The 26,067-nt window shown below is 36.8% G+C and overlaps 1 protein-coding gene across 1 annotated transcript in view; it reads left to right on the top strand.

Annotated features, from left to right (window-relative positions):
- Positions 1-20,128, top strand: part of DGKB (diacylglycerol kinase beta) — a 645,545-nt gene extending 625,417 nt beyond the window's left edge. Inside the window, exon 24 of the mRNA XM_061197732.1 lies at positions 20,021-20,128. Within this exon, the coding sequence (XP_061053715.1) occupies positions 20,021-20,128 (108 nt within the window). The remainder of the gene's footprint in view (positions 1-20,020) is intronic.
- The last annotated feature ends 5,939 nt before the right edge of the window (positions 20,129-26,067 follow it).

The following is a 26,067-nucleotide window of genomic DNA, read 5'->3' on the forward strand; positions in this document are numbered from 1 at the left end:
AGAGTAGATTTAGCAAAATTTTTTAAGGGGCCTAACATTTTCAGAATGGTAAATGAGCGTTGGCTTCAACTTAAAGTCACCAGCTGCGTTAGCCCCTAACAAGAGACAGTCAGCCTGTCCTTTGAAACTTTGAAGCCAGGCGTTCACTTCTCCTCTACAGCTATAAAAGCCCCAGATGGCATCATCCAGTGTAAGGCTGTTTTGTCGACATTGAAAATTTGTTGTTTAGTATTGCTACCTTCATTAACTATCTTAGCTAGATCTTCTGGATAATTTGCTGCAGCTTCTACATCAGCATTTGCTGCTTCACCTTGTACTTTTTTGTAATGGAGATGGCTTCTTTCCCTAAACCTCATGAACCAACCTCTGCTAGCTTCAAGCTTTTCTCCTGCAGCTTCCTCACCTCTCTCAGCCTCCATAGAAATGAGGAGAGTTAGGGCCTTGCTCTGGATCAGGCTTTGGCTTAAGGGAATGTTGTAGCTGATTGTCTTCTGTCAGACCGCTAAAACTTTCTCCATCTCAACAATAAGGCTGTTTTGCTTTCTTATTATTCATGTGTTGACTGGAGTAACACTTTTGGTTTCCTTCAAGAACTTTTTCGTTGCATTCACAACTTGGCTGTTTTGCACAAGAGGCCTAGCTTTTGGCTTGTCTCAGCTTTTGACATACCTTCCTCATTAAGCTTAATCATTTCTAGCTTTTGATTTAAAGTGAAAGATATGTGACTATTCCTTTCATTTGAACATTTAGAGGCCATTGTAGGGTCATTAACTGGACAAATTTCAATATTGTTGTGTCTTAGGGGATAGGGAGGCCCGAGGAGCAGGAGAGAGATGGGGGAATGGCCAGTCTTTGGAACAGTTAAAACACACAAAATTTATCTATTAAGTTTGCCACCTTATATGGGCACAGTTCATGTTGCCCCAAAACAATTACAATAGTAACATCAGAGGTAACTGAGCACAGATCACCACAACAAATAGAATAATAATGAAAAAGCTTGAAACATTGTGACAATTGCCAAATGTGACACAGATACATGAAGTGAATGAAAGCTGTTGGAAAAATGGTGTGCACAGACTTGCTTGATAGAGGGTTGCCACAAGCTTTCAATTTGTAGAGAGAGAAAAAAAAAGCAATATCTGCAAAGCACAATAAAGTGAAGTGCAATAAAAGGAGGTATGCCTATACATTGCTTTATCCTTGTCACAATTTCATGGGGTAAACAAAACAGATATTTACTATTAAATGTGATTCTGAAATCAGTAAATGAAAATTAAGAAAAGAGTACAACTATTTAATCCAAGTCAGGCATATCAGTGATTGATTTCTTCATTCCTTCAGCAAATTCTTACTAAATTTCTTCTTTATAAACGTGCTGAATTTTGTCCTAGAGTGTTATAATGGAGAGAAAACAAAACAAAGACATGATCTCTGAACTCTTTTCAGGTATTCATTACTCAAAGGATCACACAAATATAAAAAATTCAAGAAAGATGTAAGGTCCGTGAATGAAAGGTTCATGGTACTGTGAACTGTGACACTATGGAACTATGGTAATAAGAGAGGGTACAGTAGAGAGATTTGACCTTGTCAGAGGAGATCCAAAAAGACTTTCAAAGAAACTCAAAATAGACCTGAGAACTAGGGGATGAGAAGCATATGACTAGGCATAACAGAGGGAAGAGTGTTCGATGCAGAGGGAACAACATGGGTGGGAGGGGGCATGATGTTTACAAGGATTCGAAAGATGACATGATGGCTGTGGAACAGAAGGAAGGGAGGTGTGGGGTAAGGCAGGTGATTCCATGGGAATCTGAGCTGCAGGACCTTTAATCACACAGGAAGAATTTTTAGCTTTGGTTTAAGAGTCAGGTGGAACTAAAGAGAGTTTAAGCAGGAAGGTGATGTGATCAGATTTGCATGGTGATAAGATCATTGTAGGTGGGGAATCGATTGGAAGGGAAGACAACCAGTTAGGAGATTTCTGCAATTGTTCAGGCCTTAGAATGGTGGTGATAGAAAGACCCAAAAAAAAAAAGTCAAGAGATACAGAAAAGATTTGAGGGATAAAATTGACCAGACTTTGTAATAGATTGGTTATAGGAGGTAAAAGGGAGATGCCAGAGATGATCCATATTTCTGGCTTGAACAACTGAATAAATGATGGAACAATTATCTGAAATAGGAGAATTTGGAAAGTAATCAGGTTATGTCATCTCTACTCCAATTTAATTCAAATAATGATGCTCCCTAATCAATATCTTAGGCACATGATTAGGAATATCAATTATCATTGCATTATGGGATTGCAATTTTTTATGAGTAACATGTCAACATGTTGACTAGATTACCATGAAATAGTTTAACGTTGATGAGAAAGTCTTTCGGTCAATGCTGTGATGCTCCAAATAATGAAGGATATAGCTGAGAGTAGAAATTGGGTCATTAAAGAAGTTTCTTCTCACAGTTTGTCAGTATGGGCTTTTGGTCTCCCTTGGTTTAAAACACCCATACTTTCCGTGGGTTAGTAAATGCCTGACATGGATTTTTTTCTAGTCTTTCCTTTGGGTAGACCTGGAGCCTGGCATGTGACTGAAATCCTACCAGGTGCTTCTAGCCTCCTCAGAGAGAAAGCAGTTGGCCATAAATGTCATCTCTCAGTGTCACCCAAGGAATCCCAAAAGCCTTGTTGTCTCAGACTGGAGAGAGGTTAGCAGAATGTGTTTTCCATTGGACCAAACGTAATTATGTTAAAAATAATAGGTAACAGTTATTAAGCACATAAATGACAGGCATAGCCTCTTTTGGTACTTGTAGTGGTCTTTTTAAGTAGGTCTATCATTATCCTCATTTAGTAAGTAGAGACTGAGGCTCAAAAATGTTAGATCCTTTGGCCAGTGGCCAAGCTGGCACTCAAACCCTTGGCTCACGTCCTGAATCCATAATCTTAACCCCAATGCTATGTGAAAAAACCATGTAAAAAAGGATATATGAAATATTATGAAGAAGTAGAATCACAAGTTGTGAATATATTGCTAATATTCTCTGGTTATAGTCAAAGAGGAGAATTTTTTGTATTGTTTTGTTCTTTTTTAAAGTTTTTGTTTCTTTTTTCCCACATGACAAAATATTTGGAGAGACCCTAGGCAAAGAAAAATAGTTACTGTGTTAAAGTTGTGGATATAATTTTTCTGTAAAGACATGAAAATTATAAAAACATTTTTAAAAATGTCATTGACCTTCCCTGGTAACCAACTTACAACCATAAAATAAAAGGAGAACCAAATTTATATCTTAAAAGAGATTTCAAATCCAGGTATGAATATTTCCCGTGCGATGTGGCCAAATAGCGCATCACTTTTCAGGAGAAAGTTTCTCTTTTCTCATTACCATACCTATTTAAAATTCCTGTGAATTTAATCAGCAAGTAAACCTCTCAAACCCATTTGTTAGAAATTTTATTGTACATCTTCACAATGATTTCTTTGAATCTGATGTTAGATCAAAGACTTTGACATTAAACTTGGAAATTACTATCATTCCAGAAAATAATGGCTGGAATCATAAAGAAGCTGGCACAGGGATTTTCGAAAATTGTTATGTTTCATTGCTTTGCTTTTTGGCAGTTATGGACCTGAAAATTTTAGCATGCTCTTTATTCCTGCTGTCATATGGCTCAGCTACATGCATGAATTCAAAATGGTTTCCATTATTGGAAAGAGACGGTCTTACTCCAGAATCAAGCTAGGTAACTTTTAATGTTCCAGGTAATTGCTAAATTAAGCTTTCCTTCCCCACAGATATTTTATGGCATTTATTTTGCTCTGAAAACCCCATTCATTTTTAAGATAGCTGAATAAATCCAGTGATAATAAACTCTTAAAGAGGTGAATCAGGGAAAGAAAATTTTGGCTAGATACGGGGAGAATATTTAAAAAGGAAAATGCTACCTGCTGATGTACTTTCTAAGAAACACCATATTATTAAGCCCACCCTGGTGCAAAGCAATAAAGAGATTAAACATTTAAGCCAAATTTGATCAGTTGATATGTTACCAAAATTGGGAAAGCTAGTATATGTTCTAATTCAGAATTTTCACAGAAGGAATTCTGAATGGTGGCACTCAGTATAGCAAAGACATGCCATTTGAAACTGTTTCCACTTTTATTCATCTTTTAGCTACTGACCAATTAAGTCATAATTTTAAATTAAAATTGCTTTCTTCCACCTTATGCCTCATAATTCTAGATGCAATTTTCAGTATTTGACTGTAATTGCATCAGAGGTCATCAGGTAATGGTCTTTGGGCCAGATCTGCACAGCTACCTGTTTTTGCATAGTCAAAGACTTAAGAATATATTTTTGCATTTCTAAATGGTTGAAAAAAATCAAAAGAATAATAATAGTTCATAATGTTAAAATTACATGAAATTCAAATTTTAGTTTCCATACATAAAGTTTTACTGGAACACAGTCACATCCATTTATTTACATTTAGTCTGTGGATACTTTTGTGCTACAGTGGCAGAGGCCTCATAGACCACAAAGCCTAAAATATTTACCATATAGACCTTTACAGAAAATGCTTGCCAACCCCTAAATTGCATAAACATCCTATAGTATATAACTCTCAAATATGAGTTCTAGATTTAGAATTAATATGAACAGTTTAGTAGTTTACATCACTTATATGCAAACGATTGTGACAAATGGAGGCATGCCTAGCCTAGATACATGTAATTTGAAGGTCTCACCCTCATTAATAGAAGAAGAATAGGCCTCTCTGAAGATTGATTGTAAATGTTTGTATGATGGTACTTCTTTCCTTTTTTTTCTCCTACCTCCCTGGCTATTTGTCCGCATATTCTTTCATAGTATTTCACTCCTACTTCACTATTATATGTCCATGTTCCCCCGTTATGCAGTCTAATGTCTGATATTCACATTTGATACACATTTGTCCTTTAGTAATCTCTTTTCAATGGATGATGTTATTTATAGGATTGTTACACCCAAATCTGTCTCGAGACCTGTTCTCCCTTCTGAACACCAGACTTTCATATCCCAAAGACACTAAGCAGCTCCTTTAGAATGTCACACTCAACAGAGTTCACTAACTTCCTGGTTCTCACTCCTGCCAAAAATACATCTCTTTCTATAAAAAACCACCACCACACACACATAGCAAACAAAGCTAAAAGCATGAAAGTCATACTAGAATCTTTCTCTTTTCCAATACTCCACACATCCATCATGTCCTGCAGATTGTACCTCCTTGCTATCTTTCAAGTCTGCCCTGTATTCTATCCCCATTGCCACTGCTGCAAGTAAAATCCATTTTACTTCTTTCTAGAATATTTTATTCACCTCCCATCTGATCTCCCTGTCTGTTATGGCACACAGCCCCTAAGCTACACTTCCAGAGTGATGCTGCTAAGACTCAGTTTAATTATGTCCGCTTCTTCCCCCGTGATCTAAATGGCACTGCTCTGTGCTCGCATTGCACTCTGAGAATATCTCCATAGCACAATGTGTGTTACATCCTACCACTGCGTATGTTACCATCATTTGACTATGTGCACCTCAGTTATGTTTTAAAAAGTATCTGTTCAACTTGGAATCGCCAGCACTAAGCTGAAATAAGCTGGTACCTAGTAGATTAACAATAAGGCTAATTAAACCTGAGTTAAATTAGGTTATTTGGTTCCATTGATATTAGCTTTCAGCCATATGTTTGGGGGTTGAGTATAAGAAGGTGCTGGTCATTCCTTTAGTCAGTCAGTCAGATTCTGATAGGTCTTACCCCTTAGAAAGAGAAGTAAATGACAAATAGACCAGGGCTTCCCAAATTTAAGCATGCATGTGAATCACCTAGGGATCTTGTTACAAAGCAGAATCTGATTCAGGTCTGGGGTGGGACTGGGAGTCTTCATTTCTAACAGTGAAGTCAGTGTTCCTGGTTTATGAACCACATTAGGAGAACCAAAGCATTAGAGAGGAAGACAGTTCACTGCAGAGGGATTTTTGCTTTTGCTGTTGTTAATTTTTTTTTTTTTTTTTTATTGTCTGTGGCTCTATTTTTTCTTCCTTTTCAATTTTTTTATTTTTATTTTTAACATCTTTATTGGAGTATAATTGCTTTACATTACAATGTTCTGTTAGTTTCTGCTGTATAACAAAGTGCATCACCTGTATGTATACACATATCCCCATATCCCCTCCCTCTTGCGTCTCCCTCCCACCCTCCCTATCCCACCCCTGTAGGTGGTCACAAAGCACTGAGCTGATCTCCCTGTGCTATGCGGCTGCTTCCCACTGATATCTGTTTTACATTTGGTAGTGTATATATGTCAACGCTGCTCTCTCACTTTCTCCCAGTTTACCTTTCCCCCTCCTCGTGTCCTCAGGTCCATTCTGCACATCTGCGTCTTTATTCCTGTCCTGCCCCTAGGTTCATGAGAACCATTTTTTTTTACATTCCATATATATGTGTTAGCATACGGTAATTCTTTTTCTCTTTCTGACTTACTTCACTCTGTGTGACAGACTCTAGGTCCATCCACCTCACTACAAATAACTCAATTTCGTTCCTTTTTATGGCTGAGTAATATTCCATTGTATATATGTGCCACATCTTCTTTATCCATTCATCTGTCAATGGACACTTAGGTTGCTTCCATGTCCTGGCTATTGTAAATAGTGCTGCAGTGAACATTGTGGTACATGACTCTCTTTGAATTATGGTTTTCTCAGGGTATATGCCCAGTAGTGGGATTGCTGGGTCATATGGTAGTTCTGTTTTTAGTTTTTTAAGGAACCTCCATACTACTCTCCATAGTGGCTGTATCAATTTACATTCCCACCAACAGTGCAGGAGGGTTCCCTTTTCTCCACACCCTCTCCAGCCTTTTTTGTTTGTAGATTTTTTTGATGATGGCCATTCTTACCTGTGTGAGGTGATAACCTCATTGTAGTTTTGATTTGCATTTCTCTAATGATTTAGTGATGTTGAGCATCCTTTCATGTGTTTCTTGGCAATCTGTATATCTTCTTTGGAGAAATGTCTATTTAGGTCTTCTACCCATTTTTGGAAAGGGTTGTCTGTTTTTTTGATATTGAGCTGCATGAGCTACTTGTATATTTTGGAGATTAATCCTTTGTCAGTTGCTTCGTTTGCAAATGTTTTCTCCCATTCTGAGGGTTGTCTTTTTGTCTTGTTTATGGTTTCCTTTGCTGTTCAAAAGCTTTTAAGTTTCATCAGGTCCCATTTGTTTATTTTTGTTTTTATTTCCATTTCTCTAGGGGGTGGGTCAAAAAGGATCTTGCTGTGATTTATGTCATAGAGTGTTCTACCTGTGTTTTCCACTAAGAGATTTATAGTGTCTGGCCTTACAGTTAGGCCTTTAATCCATTTTGAGTTTATGTTTGTGTATGGTGTTAGGAAGTGTTCTAATTTCATTCTTTTACATGTAGCTGTCCAGTTTTCCCAGCACCACTTATTGAAGAGGCTGTCTTTTCTCCATTGTATACTCTTGCCTCCTTTATCAAAGATAAGGTGACCATATGTGCTTGGGTTTATCTCTGGACTTTGTATCCTGTTCCATTGATCTATATTTCTGTTTTTGTGCTAGTACCATACTGTCTTGATTACTGTAGCTTTGTAGTATAGTCTGAAGTCATGGAGAGTGATTCCTCCAGCTCCATTTTTCTTTCTCAAGATTGCTTTCACTATTCGGGGTCTTTTGTGTTTCCATACAAACTGTGAAATTTTTTGTCCTAGTTCTGTGAGGAATGCCATTGGTAGTTTGACAGGGATTGCATTGAATCTGTAGATTGCTTTGGGTAGTATTGTCATTTTCACAATGTTGATTCTTCCAATCCAAGAACATGGTATATCTCTCCATCTGTTTGTATCATCTTTAATTTCTTTCATCAGTGTCTTATAGTTTTCTGCATACAGGTCTTCTGTCTCCTTAGGTAGGTTTATTCCTAGGTATTTTATTCTTTTTGTTGCAGTGGTAAATGGGAGTGTTTCCTTAATTTCTCTTTCAGATTTTTCATCATTAGTGTATAGGAATGCAAGAAATTTCTGTACATTAATTTTGTGTCCTGCTACTCAACCAAATTCATTGTTTAGCTCTAGTAGTTTTTTGGTAGCATCTTTAGGATTCTCTATGTATAGTATCATATCATATGCAAACTGACAGTTTTACTTCTTCTTTTCCGATTTGGATTCCTTTTATTTATTTTTCTTCTCTGATTGCTGTGGCTAAAACTTCCAGAACTATGTTGAATACTAGCAGTGAGAGTGGGAAACCTTGTCTTATTCCTGATCTTAGTAGAAATGGTTTCAGTTTTTCACCATAGAGAACGATGCTGGCTGTGGGTTTGTCATATATGGCCTTTATTATGTTAAGGTAGGTTCCCTCTAAGCCTATTTCTGGAGAGTTTTTATCATAAATGCGTGTTGAATTTTGTCAAAAGCTTTTTCTGCATCTATTGAGATGATCATATGGTTTTTATCCTTCAATTTGTTAATATGGTGTATCACATTGATTGATTTGCATATATTGAAGAATTCTTGCATTCCTGGGATAAACCCCACTTGATCATGGTGTATGATCCTTTTAATGTGCTGTTGGATTCTCTTTGCTAGTATTTTGTTGAGGATTTTTGCATCTATGTTCATCAGTGATATTGGCCTGTAGTTTTCTTTTTTTGTGACATCTTTGTGTGGTTTTGGTATCAGGGTGATGGTGGCCTGAAGAATAAGTTTAAGAGTGGTTTTCCCTCTGCTATATTTTGGAAGAGTTTGAGAAGGATAGGTGCTAGCTCTTCTCTAAATGTTTGATAGAATTCACCTGTGAAGCCATCTGGTCCTGGGCTTTTGTTTGTTGGAAGATTTTTAATCACAGTCTCAATTTCAGTGCTTGTGATTGGTCTGTTTATATTTTCTATTTCTTCCTGGTTCATGAAGAACCAGGAAGGTTGTGCTTTTCTAAGAATTTATCCGTTTCTTCCAGGTTGTCCATTTTATTGGCATATAGTTGCTTGTAGTAATCTCTCATGATCCTTTGTATTTCTGCAGTGTCAGTTGTTACTTCTCCTTTTTCATTTCTAATTCTACTGATTTGAGTCTTCTCCCTTTTTTTCTTGATAAGTCTGGCTAATGGTTTTTCAGTTTTGTTTATCTTCTCAAAGAACCAGCTTTTAGTTTTATTAATCTTTGCCATCGTTTCCTTCATTTCTTTTTCATTTATTTCTGATCTTATCTTTATGATTCTTTCCTTCTGCTAACTTTGGGGTTTTTTTGTTCCTCTTTCTCTAATTGCTTTAGGTGTAAGGTTAGGTTGTTTATTTGAGAGTTTTCTTGTTTCTTGAGGTAGGATTGTATTGCTATACACTTCCCTCTTACAACTGCTTTTGCTGCATTCCATAGGTTTTGGGTCATCGTGTTTTCATTGTCATTTGTTTCTAGGTATTTTTTGATTTCCTCTTTGATTTCTTCAGTGATCTCTTGGTTATTTAGTAGCGTATTGTTTGACCTCCATGTGTATGTATTTTTTACAGATTTTTTTCCTGTAATTGATATCTAGTCTCATAGCGTTGTGGTCAGAAAAGATACTTGATATGATTTCAGTTTTCTTAAATTTACCGAGGCTTGATTTGTGACCCAAGATATGGTCTATCCTGGAGAATGTTCCATGAGCACTTGAGAAGAAACTGTATTCTGTTGTTTTTGGATGGAATGTCCAATAAATATCCATTAGATCTATCTGGTCTATTGTGTCATTTAAAGCTTGTGTTTCCTTATTTATTTTCATATTGGATGATCTGTCCATTGGTGAAAGTGGGGTATTAAAGTCCCCTACTATGATTGTGTTACTGTCAATTTCCCCTATTATGGCTGTTAGCATTTGCCTTATATATTGAGGTGCTCCTATGTTGGGTGCATAAATATTTACAATTGTTCTATCTTCTTCCTGGATTGATCCCTTGACCACTATGTAGTGTCCTTCTTTGTCTCTTGTAATAATCTTTATTTTAAAGTCTGTTTTGTCTGATATGAGAATTGCTACTCTAGCTTTCTTTTGATTTCCATTTGCATGGACTATGTTTTTCCACCCCCTCACTTTCAGTCTGTGTGTGTCTCTAGGTCTGAAGTGGGTCTCTTGTAGACAACATATATATGGGTCTTGTTTTTGTATCCATTCAACCAGTCTGTGTCCTTTGGTTGGAGCATTTAATCCATTTACATTTAAGGTAATTATGATATGTATGTTCCTATTACCATTTTCTTTACTGTTTTGGGTTTGTTATAGTAGGTCTTTTCTTTCTCTTGTGTTTCCTTCCTAGAGAAGTTCCTTTAGTGTTTATTGTAATGCAGGTTTGGTGGTGCTGAATTCTCTTAACTTTTGCTTGTGTGTAAAGGTTTTAATTTCTCCATCGAATCTGAATGAGATCCTTGCTAGATAGAGTAATGTTGGTTGTAGGTTTTTCCCTTTTATTACTTTAAATATGTTCTGCCACTCCCTTCTCACTTGCAGAGCTTCTCCTGAAAGGTCAGCTGTTAACCTTATGGGGATTTCCTTGTATGTTATTTGCTGCTTTTCCTTTGCTGCTTTTAATATTTTTTCTGGGTATTTAATTTTTGATAGTTTGATTCATATGTGTCTTGGCATGTTTCTCCTTGGATTTATCCTGTATGGGACTCTCTGCACTTCCTGGTCTTGATTGACTGTTTCCTTTCCCATGTTAAGGAAGTTTTCAACTAAAAGCTCTTCAAATATTTTCTCAGACCCTTTCTTTTTCTCTTCTTCTTCTAGGACCCCTATTATTCAAATGTTGGTGCATTTAATGTTGTCCCAGAGGTCTCTGAGACTGTCCTCAATTCTTTTCATTCGTTTTTCTTTATTCTGCTCTGAGGTAGTTATTTCCAGTATTTTATCTTCCAGGTCACTTGTCTGTTCTTCTGCCTCAGTTATTCTGCTGTTGATTCCTTCTAGAGAATCTTTAATTTCATTTACTGTGTTCTTCATCCTTGTTTGTTTGCTCTTTAGTTCTTCTAGGTCCTTGCTAAGTATTTCTTGTATTTTCTCCGTTCTATTTCCAAGATTTTGGTTCAACTTTACTATCATTACTCTGAGTTCTTTTTCAGGTAGACTGCCTATTTCCTCTTCATTTGTTTGGTCTGGTGGATTATTACCTTGCTCCTTCATCTGCTGCATATTTCTCTGTCTTCTCATTTTGTTTGACTTACTGTGTTTGGGGTCTCCTTTTCACAGGCTGCATGTTCGTAGTTCCCGTTGTTTTTGGTGTCGGCCCCTTGTGGGTGAGGTTGGTTCAGTGGCTTGTGTAGGCTTCCTGGTAGAGGGGACTGGTGCCTGTGTTCTGGTGGGTGGGGCTGAATCTTATCTTTCTGGTGGGCAGGGCCATGTCCGGTGGTGTGTTTGGGGTTTCTGTGAAGTTATGATTTTATGCAGCCTCTCTGCTAATGGGTGCGGTTATGTTCCTGTCTTGCTAGTTGTTTGGTATGGAGTGTCCAGCAGTGGAGTTTGCTGGCTGTTGGGTGGAGCTGGGTATTAGCGTTGAGACAGAGATCTCTGGGAGAGCTCTCGCAGATTGTTATTACGTGGGGCTGGGAGTTCTCTGGTGGTCCAGCGTCCTGAACTTGGCTCTCCAACCTCAGAGGCTCTGGCCTGACACCAAGCTGGAGCACCAAGACCCTGTCAGCGACATGGCTCAGAAGAAAAGGGAGAGCAAAAGAAAAAAAAAAAAAAGAAATTAATTTAAAAAAGAAAAAAAATTTTTGTAAATAAAAAATAAAAATAATTTAAAAAAAGAGAGCCAGAAAACCAATAAAGAAATCCACCAATGATAACAAGCGCTAAACACTAAACTAAGATAAACATAAAAATCAGAAACAAGTCAGTCGCAGACCACAAACCCCAAGTCTACAGTTTCTCCCAAAGTCCACTGCCACGATTTTAGGATGATTCGTTGTCTATTCAGGTGTTCCACACATGCAGGGTACATCAAGTTGATTGTGGGTATTTAATCTGCTGCTCCTGAGGCTGCTGGGAGAGATTTCCCTTTCTCTTCTTTGTTCGCACGGCTCCTGGGGTTCAGCTTTGGATTTGGCCCCGCCTCTGTGTGTAGGTCACCCTCAGGCATCTGTTCCCCACCCAGACAGGAAGGGGTTAAAGCAACGGCTGATTAGGGAGCTCTTGGTCATTCAGTTCAGGGGGAGGGAGGGGTACAGTAGTCATAATTGGAATGCAGGGCGAGCCTGTGGTGGCAGAGGCCGGTCTGACGTTGCAACAGCCTGGGGCGTGCCCTGTGTTCTCCCGGGGAAGTTGTCCCTAGTTTACGGGACCCTGGCAGTGGAGGGCTGCACAGGCTCCCGGGAGGGGAGGTGTGGATAGTGACCTGTGCTTGCACACAGGCTTCTTGGTGGCTGCAGCAGCAGCCTTAGCGTTTCATGCCCATGTCTGGGGTCCGAGCTGATAGCCGCGGCTCGCGCCTGTCTGCGAAGCTTGTTTAGGCAGTGCTGTAAATCCCCTCTCCTCGCACACCCCGAAACAATGGTCTCTTGCCTCTTAGGCAGGTCCAGACTTTTTCCCGGACTCCCTCCTGGCTAGCCGTGGCGCGCTAGCCCCCTTCAGGCTGTGTTCACGCAGCCAACCCCAGTCCTCTCCCTGGGATCTGACCTCCGAAGCCTGAGCCTGAGCTCCCAGCCCCCACCCGCCCCAGTGGGTGAGCAGACAAGCATCTCAGGCTGGTGAGTGCTGCTCGACACTGATCCTCTGTGCGGAAATATCTCAGCTTTGCCCTCCGCACCCCTGTTGCTGCGCTCTTCTCCATGGCTCCACAGCTTCCCCCCTGCCCACCCCCAGTCTCCGCCGGTGAAGGGGCTTCCTAGTGTGTGGAAATTTTTCCTCCTTCACAGCTCCCTCCCAGAGGTTCAGGTCACATCCCTATTCTTTTGTCTCTGTTTTTTCTTTTTTCTTTTGCCCTACCCAGGTACGTGGGTATTTTTTTGCCTTTTGGGAAGTCTGAGGTCTTCTGCCAGCATTCAGTAGGTGTTCTGTAGGAGTTGTTCCACATGTAGATGTATTTTTGATGTATTTGTGGGGATGATAGTGATCTCCACGTCTTACTCCTCCGCCATCTTGAAGGTCCCCTCATTGTTAATTTTTTTAACACTCATATCAAAATAATATGTGCACATTAAGAAAACCAGAATGTATAGCATTCCAAGAAAAATGGCTAGCCTCTCTCCCATCATTTCTGTGTCACCAAGTCCACTCTGTGATTCTTTGGCTGTCTCTTCTGATTGTTTACTGCATGTCTGTAAACAATCTGCTTTGCTGTAATTTTTTTGACTTAATAGTTTTAGGTATATTCTACTTAATTTATGCTATAGAAAGTGGTTTTTAATACTCTTACATTACTCCATTTAACTCTTACTAATAGTTAATATGTACTGAGTGATTTTTATGTGCCAGGTAACATTCTAAGCATTTTGTGTACATTGATTCATTTAGTCCTTACAAGAAACCAATGAAGTGGACACTATATTAAAGTCTCTATAGTATTTTTTTTTTAATGGAACTTTATTTTATTTATTTATTTATTTATTTTTGGCTGCATTGGGTCTTTGTTGCTGTGCGTGGGCTTTAGTTGTGGCCAGCGGGGGGCTACTCTTCGTTGTAGTGCACGAACTTCTCATTGCAGTGGCTTCTCTTGTTGCAGAGCATGGGCTCTAGGCATGCGGGCTTCAGTAGTTGTGGCACGCGGGCTCAGTAGTTGTGGCTCATGGGCTCTAGAGCACAGGCTCAGAAGTTGTGGCACACGGGCTTAGTTGCTCCGTGGCATGTGGGATCTTCCCGGACCAGGGCTTGAACCCCTGTCCCCTGCATTGGCAGGCAGATTCTTAACCACTGTGCCACCAGGGAAGCCCAAAGTCTCTACAGTATTGATGAGGGAAATGAATTATAGTCATCTGCCCAAAGTCTCCAGATAGGAAGTGGTGGATCCTGGCAGTCTGATTTTTAACCAGTATGCTGTTCTGCTTCTGAAGAAAAATTTTATTTAAATCAATATAAAACATGTAATGATTGAGATTATGAAAATGTTGTCAACTGTAGAACCAAGTACCGACACACAATTACATTTTCTTTCCTATAAAGCTTTTATAATCTCTTTTCTCTTTGTTTGTAAAGTCATCATTATAATAATTCTCATTTTTTTAAAACTACATGGTATCAATTAATCTATTATCCCCACTCCCTTCTTTATATGGCAGAAGCCCTTCCCTGCAGGTTTCTTGCTAGGTTTCTTGCAGATCTCTCATCCTGGGTCTCAGTTGGATACTCTTTTTGTTGTTATTGTTGTTTTAAATAAACTTAATTTTTACAGCACTTTTAGGTTCGCCATAAAATTGAGACGAAGGTACAGAGATTCCCCATATACCTCCCACCACCCAACACACATAGCCTCCCCACTAGCAGAATTCCCCACCGAAATGGTATCTTTGTTATAATCAATGAACCTACATTGACACATCATAATCATCCAAAGTCCATAGTTTGCACTAGGGTTCACTCTTGGTGTTGTTCATTCTGTGGGCTTGGACAAATGTGTAATGTCTTGTATCCATCATTATAACATCCTAAAGAATATTTTCATTGCCCTAAAAATCCTCTGTACTTCATCTATTCATCACTGTCCCCCATAAACCCTGGCAACCACTTATCTTTTTACTGTCCCCATAGTTTTCCCTTCTCTAGAATGTCATATAATTGGAATCATACAGGATGCAGCCTTCTCACATTGACGTCTTTCACTTAATAATATGCATTTAAGTTTCCTCCATGTCTTTTCATGGCTTGATAGGTCATTTCTTTTTAGCACTGAATAATATTCCTTTGTCTGGATATACCACAGTTTATATATCCGTTCACCTACTGAAGGGCCTCTTGGTTGCTTCCAAGTTTTGGCAGTTATGAAAAAAGCTGCTGCAGACATCTATGTACAGGTTTTTGTGCAGACATAAGTTTTCAGCTTTTTTGGTTAAATCCCAAGAGTGCAAACACTGGATCATATGATAAGAGTATATTTAGTTTTGTAAGAAACCTCCATACTGTCTTCCAAAGTGGCTGCGCCATTTTTCATTCTCAGCACCTATGTATGGGAGTTCCTGTTGCTCCACATCCTCACCAGCGTTTGGTGTTGTCAGTGTGACCCTCTGTTTGTTTAATCTTTCTTAGCTCACACATCTGTTCTGCTGGAGAACACCCCCAAATATGTTTTAAAGGACATATAAATGGTAAACTCTCTAGATCCTTTTATGAATGAAAATATCTTCATTGTACCCTTGCATTTAATCAATCCATTGACTAAGTATAGAATTCTAAGATAAAATTAACCTTTCTTCTGGGGTTTGAAGGTGTTTCTCCATTTTCTTCTGCCACTCATGTTTTTGAGAAGCTTAATGCCATGCTGATTTTTATTTTTCTGTAAGTGACCTGTTTTTCCTCTCAGAGGGCATTTAGAATCTTCTTTATCTCACTGTGCTTTGAAATTTCAAAGTAATGTGTTATTTGAGCTGGGCAGGACAGGGGTCAAAGTTTGAGGGAAGGTTCTCCAAAGCACTAATTGACACAAAAGTGCAGAGGTGGGAATTAACAAGGAGTGCTTGGGAGATTTGAGAGTCAGCTTTCAAAACCCAGCTCTTGCCCTTACCAACTTGAGTGGTGTAGTGCAAGTTACAGAACCTAAGTTTCTGTCCTGTATTGTAAAGTAAGGGTGTTGACACCTACCTCCCAGGGTTGTTGAGAGGGTAAAATTAGATAATATATTTTAAAAATTATGAAAAAAATATTCTTTTGATATTAGGTATGAGAATTCCTTGAAGATAGAATAGATCCACCTTTATTCCGATCTTATCAGGATGCTTTGATAAGCACTTGCTTCGGTAGATGTGGCATTCGGGGACTGGGTGTTAAGTAGGGTGTTCCTATCACATGAGGAAGAAAAATAACTACTCTTCACAATGAAGAGCATTAGGAATATTTGATGCTGAGAGACAGGGAGCTAGGAAAGAAAATAACAATGAGCTGGGCCAAATACTGCTTGGAGAATGAGTGCAGGAAGACCTTCCAGTCTTCCTCAATTTTAGTTGGACTAAAAGTCTTCAGAGAGAACACAAAAGTCTAGTGGGAACAGTCTAGACACTGTTCACTGTGTACTGTAAGATATAAACCTCTCTTCTGTCCCTTTTAGGACATCGTTTTTCAATTCTATGTTCTTTGATAATATTACTTTTATGCGAGTAGACTTTTGTCAAGAGCCCCTCAAAGAGGTGGATGAAACAGGTAGCATGTGAATAACGTCTGTAAAGCACTTAGCATAATACTCAGCACACAGTAAAAGCCAAATCTTGCTATTTTTATTCTTGTTATTATTGGTCATATTACAATTATGAGGTGGAGCTGTCTATCACACCATGCAACCCTGACAATGTCATAGAAACAAGAAAACTGTGCCTTATAATCCTTCATCTGGTTTCTATATGTGAATTTTTTTTTCATATTGAATAATTATAAAACTGAAACTGAAATCATTTTTTTTCTGTTTATATTTTTAGATGTGTCCAATCTTAATTTGAAATAGGAAGATAGAAGTAGAAAGAGTCATGAGACTTCTGCTGCTGTTGTTTTCCAAAGGAATAGATGATAAGTAGAAATGAAGAGTTTTTAATAGAACATCATTCTAATTCTGACAATATCTAGCTTGCATTTTTAGCAATGCTCTTTGACCTTCGTACAGCCATTCCAGCTCCTAGGAGCCCCATCACCATTGCTTATGAGTGCCCACAATTCTCTCTCAGTTATAATCTCAGGTTCTCTTCCAAACTAAACAGTCTTGCAAACTGCCTTGCCCATAGCTGGTGCTCCATAAATATTTGATGTATTGAGAAACAACTAAGAAGTAACTACCTGACTCTTAAAAAAATGGAAACACTCAAAGAGAACCTAATGTTTGGTTCATGTTTTCAGATTGCTGAGACTTAATATAATAAAATCTTTGGGGGATAAAATCTGCTCCTTACTCTGTATTGTTTTTCTTGTAGATAACAGGTTCTCAAAAAAAGTAGTAATAAAAATATAAGGATGTGGAGTTGAAACAGGCATCTGAGTCATTATCCCGTGCCTGGTGAGGCGCCCTTAACCAGGTTCCCCCAACACGGGCCATCTGAACCTAAATTACACTTAAGTCTCTACAGCTTTCTGAAACCTCACCTGGACTTTCTGTGACTACAGTACCAACAGTTCAACTGGACTGGAATTTTTCTCATCCTTAATGCAGTAGTTTTTGCTCTGCTCAAATATACAAAGACCTATAATTATCCGATGAGGTAATGTATGCAAAGAGCCTGGATACATACTAGACATCTCATGAGTGCGAGTTTCCTCCATGTAATCTCCCCTAAGAGGAAAACAGCCAATTGTTTCTCATTTTTATGAATAACAGACAGAAAGATGTAGATTGCATTTTGTACGGAAATAATGTTAAATTAAAGAAAGCATTGTGTACCTTGACCAGAGGAGTGCTTAAACAACCAAGAAGATAGATTACAGATAATTTTAAAAATAGGACCATTATTCTGCTTTGAAACTATAACCTAGAATTCGAATTAGTCAGTAGCATGGATTAAGGGTCCCACTGTGTCAAGAGCACTGAATGAGATACTGTGCTGTTTTTCAAAGGAATAGCAACATGTGATTTCTTTTAAAAGGGATTGTTAATAAAAAGATAGCTGTGATCAAACAAAATCCAAATAACTTAAAAAATACAAAGGGCAAACAAAATCTCATACACAATAAGTTGCGGTATTTTGGCTATGCTTTGTCATAAATTGATGCTAATCTTTTGTAAGTGACTAGAATGATATATTTCTTCCAACATCTTAACAACAATAATTTGTTAATAAGGATCTTGTTTTCCGAAAGGCCCTAATAGTATCATACCCTCTAAAGGATTTAGTCCAGCAACTGTGAATCAGAAATCTTTATTTTCTTACCTTAGCTACTTACGTTCTCTTTGAATCTAAGGTTATTACATAAGTAATATGTGTTAACTGCATCGTCAGGTACTCATTTTAAACTGACATTTTTGTATAAAAAGATTCATTTTTATTTTCAGCATTAAAAAAAATAGTGCCTTTCTGCTTAGCCTCGTATTTCAGCATCTATAGCACTATTGAACGTGCTTGTTAAATTTCTCTTTCTTACTTGACTGTAATTTACTGGGAGTAGAGATTGTGCTTTGTCTGTTTATTAGAGGTTCATGGTACAGTGTCTGAGGCATAGTAGGGGCTTGATACATTTTGTGAAATGAATAAATGAGTGAATGATGGTGTATTAGGTTTTATACTCTAGAGGAGTATAAAATCAATGGCATAAGGCAGGGCGTAATCTAAAAGTGAATTATTAGGAGAGAAAATCTGGTAGAGATCTTTTTCAATCTACATAGATAGGTGCATTCTAGCATCTTAACTATCTGGCTATTGATTCCCCAATTCATAAGATAAGAAAAATAAAATAAAATGAAATCAGATATCCAGAGAGTTTGAGGCTGGTTTAGCCTGGTGGCCTTTTTACAGGTGCAATTTATTTTTACAGTACAAAGAACACTGAATCTTCCCAGAATAACCTGATTCCAACAGAGTTAAATAAAGAGTTGTTCATTTATCCTGATTTTTAACATAGTTCTGTCTTTCTAGACTGTGAAGGAAATCTCCATTTCCCAACAGCCCCAGTGCCGATTTTAATGATCCTGTCCACGTGACATCCACTTTTTTTTTGTTTCATTGCTATTAGTCAATGACAAGTGAAGGATATTCATTTTAACTTGAAAATGTCAGCTATGCACTTTAAGAGCTATATTTTTGCAGCTTTTAATGAGGTGGTGTTTCTTTTTGAAAGAAATGCTCATCTCTGATGCGGGTGCTGGGCCGGTGACAACTGATATTTAATAAGCGATGGTTCTTATCTTAGTGGCAGTTCTCTAAAGAAAATGTCTCAGATTGCTTTTGAAAAACTCTTAGCGTCACTAGCCCAAAGGCAAGATGTGACCTTTTTATTACATAATGAGAATCATTTATTATCTTACAATGTATCTTAAAGTCACAGACAAAATGCCACTTTGATAATTGCTTTCAATTAGCTTTGAGCATAGCATATATTCATAAAATGTCTTCTCTAATTTAGGCTTGAATTAGAGAAAATTGCAGACATCATCTACTTTAAGGTTGTCTCATTTAAGGTGATTCGTAGTTTTATTTCAAAGAAATCAAAAAGAGTAGCTTTAGAACAGTCTCTCAGAATGTTTTAAGCAGGCTTTTCAATATTTGATTCTATTCTATTACCAATTAATTAACAAATTAGAAAGCTAGTTCATCATTTCTGACCTTTTTTGCACGTTAACTTTTGACTTTCATTCGTAATGATTGTTTTGAAATTAAGCCTTGCAGTTCATACTGAAAGAGAGAAACAATCTGATTAGCAGAGTGAATAAGGCTTGCCTTGATATCAAGTACATCTTGATGTTGGGCTATAACTGGGATTCTGAATACTATAATGGTGCGACCTTTCCTATCTTAAGTAAATAATACATAACTAATGGTCAATAAATTATACTAGATAATCATGTGGCATGAACAAGAAATTTGGGGGTGTTATTACAAGTGAGGTTAGAAGTAATATGATATTTAAAATGTAATTTCAATTAAATTTAATTTCTTGGTAGCACCCTGAGCATTGGAATATAGTTTAAATACATACCTTATCTTCCTTAAAAATATTTTTGAAATAATAGAAACTCTGAAAATACATTTTACACTTGTGCTGTTTCAGTAATTCAGGGGATATTATTAACCTTAACAGAGATTCTCAGAAATTGGTGTTGTATCTGGAGATTACTCTACCCTCTTTCTCTTTTTTTCCCCTAGATAAAAATTATGCACAAGAACCAAGCCCCAATGCTGATGGGCCCTCCTCCAAAAACTGGGTTGTTCTGCTCCCTCATCAAAAGAACAAGAAACCGAAGCAAGGAATAATCCTGTATCTTTTCATTCTTAGAGATTTAATTAGCATAATTGGGCCATGGAACACTTACGCTGGAAATCGTTGAACAATTTCAAGTCTCCTGCTCATGCAAAATCATGGAATTGGTTTAACAGTTTTTGTTACTGAGCTAATGTAAAATTCAGCTATTAGAAAATTTGATGTCTCAGTTTTTATAAGCATCTTTGCATGAAGAAAGCAGAAGTTTACATGAAGTGATACTGCCTATTTTTGTTGCATGCATTCCCATAAATTTTTTTGTCTCCTACCCATTCCTTCTCCAATTTCCATTTACTAACCTGTAAAAAAAATCTGTACAACAAAAAAAGGAAATATCACGGGAAATGTGATTCCAGTTATTAATAAGCACTACTTAATAATGCTACAATAATCATAATTGCAGATTGCTATACTTTTCCCTTTAGAATCAAACAGTATATCAATGATCTTTGACCTGTGAGTTGAGGAGAAGCTTTTAATTGAAAGGTTTTGTTAAATAGTTGTCTACTTGCTGTATCTAAATAGTTTTTCTTCGACATCTTGATGCTTCTGAGTGGAATTTAAGATATCAGGTATAAAGTATTCTTGTGCTAAAAAGTAGGAAGTGGTTTTTAGTTTGTTTAGTTTTGTTTTTAATTCCAGACATAAGTGAAAACATGTTACTTGGCAGTAAAGTGTGTTAACATGGCAAGCCTTATTCCCTTCTGCATGTGAATTTAGAAGAAAATTCTTAATCACAACAGTAACCAAATAGATGTTTGAAACTATGTGCCTAATAAACTGTGTTTCCCACCAAAGATTCAGAAAAAGATGCTTCGAGAGAAATGGGTTAATGCATAATTAATTAAGCATTGTGGAGAAAATCTATGGTTCTAATGTGCAATTTTGTGATGACTGAAACTCTGGAAGAGAGTGAATTACCCATTAATTATAATTAAAATTCTCACTTTTCACAGACAATAAGCCGTACAACACAGTCAAAGCTCAATGGCTGATTTCTTGCTTTTTTTGGTCATTTATAAGTATAGACGTCTGTAATTTTTAATGGATCAGTTAAGTACACTTGAGAAAGTAAATGACTGTATCAGTTCCTTTCTAGTATAAATTGATACCTGTAATAATATTGAGCTCATTGAAGGTAATCATGCATGCATTTGCGCCCTCCCCCTCACCTACTCTACTCCCATCTCTGTGACATTTCAAATATTTATTTGGAAATAACGGCCTAGATTGTTGTTAAAGTATTTCAGGGCATGGGTGGATTCTCTGATTGTTTGAAGAAATTATGGAATAGTATTTTTTAATACTGTTTCATTAAGCCTATGATATAAAATGAAATGCTATTCTGAGCAGATTTGGTATTGTTCATTCATATTGACCTGCATCTTATCATTGTATGTTTTATGTTTTCAAACATGCCATAAGGAAAACAAGTGCTTGAAGTGCATGATTTATTAGTTTCTCTCTCCACTCTGCATTAAAGTACTAATGATTTGTCAGTTCTCTTTTTCTATTGATTCATTCATCTTTGCATTACAAATAGCATTTAGTGATTCTGTTGAACATAATCCTGAGCATGGATTTATGGATTTCAAGTGAAATTGCTATAATTTTTGTTCTTTGATTTGAAGACTCAACTGAATGCTGTTATATAAAATAGCTACCCTCAAGCATTGTGCTATAATGGAAGATTATGTATAAAATGTATTCTTTCAGTGTTCCAGGAACATTGGATGGTAAATATCAATCAACAATAAGTTTAATTGCTTTGAAAATAAAAGCTTTTGAATAAATTAAGACATAATTTAACATTCTCAGGAAAATTATCATTACAATTGCAAATGTAGCACAGCAATCACTTGCCCTAGTATAATAAAAAAAAAAGTTATTTGGCAGAGCTGTAATCAAGACCAGAAGAAATCTCAAAGCAGTAACAAATGCATTACTGATGTAATGTTACATAACATACACATTGATTTTGTGTATCTATGGTTACAGGTAATAAATATTTTCACATAAATTGACAAAATTTTCTACAATGGGCAGGCAGGCTTTGTGTCAAAAACATATTCTGAAGCCACAAATTATTTTATGTTCAGTACAACATACAGTTATTTCTTGGCTACCTTTTATAGTATATAGTTTGAAGGCAGCAACAGTTTGTGAATCATTTTTAACAATCTGTGCAATGAAAAGCTGTTGAATAGACAGTGGGATGAGAGAAATCAAACAACCGGCCTATAAGACTTCAATAGTTGAAATAATGGGATGCAGCTTTACTTCATTGTAGCTATATTATAATTAGTGATAATCGTAGTTACATTTTCAGTCAGTAGGATTCATTGGTACCAATAATAAATGTTCAAATAGGAATCAAATTTTACTTTTCCCAACTCATTTTCTAAAGATACTGATGAGCTTGCCCTTCGAGTACACTACTCCTGGGGTTTGGAAAGTAGTTTTTAAAAACCTACTTTGATGGTTTTGAAATCAGAGAAGATGTTCTCCCCAATTTTATGACAGCTTCAAGAGAAGGATATATATTTTAAGAAAAACTCCAAACTGAAAGCTCCATGGTATATAGGAATATTAAATAATGTTAGCTTTGTAAGATGGAAACTTTTCTTACGTGTGTGCGTGAGTGTTTGTGTTGTTGAGTCAACCTCTTTTAAATACAGTAGATATAGTTGTACAAAGTTTTAAGTGGATGAAGCTCTTGAGTAAAAATTAAACTGGGATCGCAGGGGGTCAGAGGAAAAGGGGAAAAGAGATATGCACTTTGCTAAACATTGCCATACATTGAGGAGATAAATAGAGATTCCAGAATAAACCTGGATATCTATGCTTCTAACAGGAAAGGAGGTGTCTGTGTAGATCCAGGAATTTTAAAGGACATAAATGTATTTCTCCACTTACATGTGTATACTATGTGTATCTGATGCTAAGAGTGATGGTCAATTTATTGTGGCAGGAGAAGATATCTGGTAGGAAGTGAAGAAAACAGAGTTTTAAAAGTTTTTATTTTTTAAACAGGTTATGTGATTATAGCCAAGAATAAAGCAAAAGACTCAGATATTTAGTGTATTCTACTGCAGGGGGAAATTTAAATCCAATGAGAATTAATGAATGACATATTTTTTTGTATTTTGTTCTTTTTTCCTTATTTAGGAGGATGGGAAACAACTGCAGTTTTCAAGGAAGAATCTGTTTTGAATGTCAGACTGTATTCTACTTGAATAAGACAAAACTTATGACCCCATTCCTTTTTGTGTCAAAGTTAGTTTGTTTTTAATTGGTTATAAAAAGGACAATGTACCTTTCTTGGCACATATTAGCCCAAAGAGCTATTCAAATACACTACGTATGTTCTAAATTAAAATATTAAGCCCTTGTAATATATGTTGAGGCTGTAAAATTTAAATAAATAAATAAACAAACAAACTTGCAGAAGAACTTTTATTTTGTGAAATGCAGAAATCACCCCTTAAATCTCTCAATTAAAGTGCATTCTATTTAAATAAAGTTTGGATAAACTCACATTTAAAGATTCTATACATCTGTATTGTGCTTAAAAACATGGAATTCATTTCATTATACTATCTTAATTATTTTCTCAGAAAGTGTTATATACAGTATCCTGTTTTTTGAAATAAAAATGTTAACCATTCAGTTGTGTCATTCCTTACCACCATTTTGCCCTGATTTTTTTCCGTAAATGAACTCTCCAAGAAATTGACAGTCAGTCTCCCCCAGTGAATATCCACTGGGGGTACCAGACAGACCACCTGTCTTTTGTCAGAGAGAAAGGATTCTGGGTATTTGGGGGCCGAATTTGTTGTCATTAAGAATCAAACCATTCTACTTTGTGGTGCTTTGGCCCCAAGATGCTGCTGTGAACATTATTCCACCAATTTCAGAGATTCCAGGAATGCCAGCAAACCAGATGATAGAATTATGGGGACTGAAAGACTAGGCTGGGGCTTCTGTAAGGGCTTACATTGAATTTTCTGGATGAAACTGATTTCTGATTTTATTTTGTGTAACTGACTTCAGCAAATATCTCATGGGCACTGGCTAGGTACACGGTATTTTACAAAGGGGCTGAAGAAATTAAAGAATTTTTTTAATGATACAATCTCTTCTTTAAATGTCTTTCCATCTATTGGAAGAGTTAAGTAAATTATTGACCAAGGTAAGAACCAAGGTAAGCAAAATATAATATGTATTCAAATGAGGAAAGATGATTTGGTTGAAGGAATTCTTAAAAATACTCTAGAGAAGGTAAATCTGTAAATGGCTTTTCAGGGTAACTAGACTTTTACATGAAGAGAGAAGGAGAAAGAAGGAGCTCCTGAGTCAGAGAAGGTGAGTGAGGGCATAGGGATAGAAACCAGGTCCTGGGTGCTTCATTGCCTCAATTCATTAAAAGTTTAGGGAATTCATAAATCAGGCATTTGAATAGTGGGTTTATTTTAAATTATTAGGAAGGAGCAAGAGAAGAGGGTGAAAAAGGGGTAAGCAGGGAAAAAAATAAAGAAGGGAAGTAATGAAGGAGGGAGAGAGAATAAGCCAAAACCCCAAATTAGGATTAAGTGACTGTCAATTTTCATTCTGGAAGAGAGACAAAACAACAACTACCAAGTCTGACTTAGAAAGCCTCAAAGCAATATCTGGCCATTCTACATTTTCAGAGAGTTTCGTTAAAATAATGTAAGTAATTTTATGAACTCTCTAAAACTTACAGAAAACTAAAGTAATAGAGAATACTAGTTGTAAAATGTGTTAATGCTAAATGTATAAAAATTAAATATTTAGAAAACCCATATAAAATAATACAAGTTAAAAATTCATAATATAATAATAGACTAGGATAATAGAGAAAAATCCTGGTAGAATAATATAGTCTAACATCTTACAAATGGAAGCAGAGTCATAGCAGGTTCAAAAGTCTCTCTCTCTTACTCCATTTTTCTATCCAGGTATCCAGTTGATCTCAGAAAACACATTGAGTCAGTTGCTCTAAGAGAAAACACATTCAGGGTCGACTAATGACTACAAATGTATAAAGGAGTTGTTGGAAGAGTTTGATGTTGTTCCCATGTCAGAGCACAGCTCAAGGACCAGAGTTATTCAGCTAGCAACAGCTACATCAGATGAAACAAGTGACTTGAAAATCATTGGAAAATTTTGATAGATTACTTGCACCAAAATGTATTCCATTAGAGGAGTAGATAGATATTAGATAGATACATAGATAGAAATCCTCAGAGAATTAGATATTTTCTTTGAAAAATTAAAGGGAATTTTAAAATATTTTGATCCACTCATACTTTTATATAGACCATTAAATATTTTTAATTTCAGCCCTGGCTCATTGGCTTCTCTCTCTCCATCTATCATTGCCTTCCCCAACCCTGTTTTACTCGTTATATATGTTTCCTTATATTTACTGGATAAACATCACCTAAATTTATGGTTTTAAATATCCCTATACACCTAGGACTCCCTATTCTGTATCTCTAATTCAACTGTTTTTGAACTCAGTTTATATTTTTGCTGCCTATTTACTTTTCTTGAGTACCCCACAGGCGTATCGAACTAAAAGTCTCCAAAATAATACAAATCTTTTTCCACCTGCTGTACAGATTTCTAGGTGAATTGCACCAGTTTGGTCTCTGAAGTGAGAATTGAGGGAAAGGCTCAACCATTCCTAAATACCACTCCTACCCATCCCCTCAGTCCCACCCCCTCTACCACCTACTATTTATCAAGTCCATTCCCTACTCATCATCCCTATGGTCTTTGTCCAGATCCTCATTTCCTACCTAAATTATAATTGTGGTTCAGGGTGGATCCAGGTCCTTTGTGTCCTGAAGCTCATAAAATTTAGTGACATCTCATTAAAAAAAAAAAGAATACAAAATTACAAAGC

The sequence above is a fragment of the Eubalaena glacialis genome, chromosome 8 (genome assembly GCF_028564815.1).
Source record: "Eubalaena glacialis isolate mEubGla1 chromosome 8, mEubGla1.1.hap2.+ XY, whole genome shotgun sequence".
NCBI classification, from domain to species: domain Eukaryota; kingdom Metazoa; phylum Chordata; class Mammalia; order Artiodactyla; family Balaenidae; genus Eubalaena; species Eubalaena glacialis.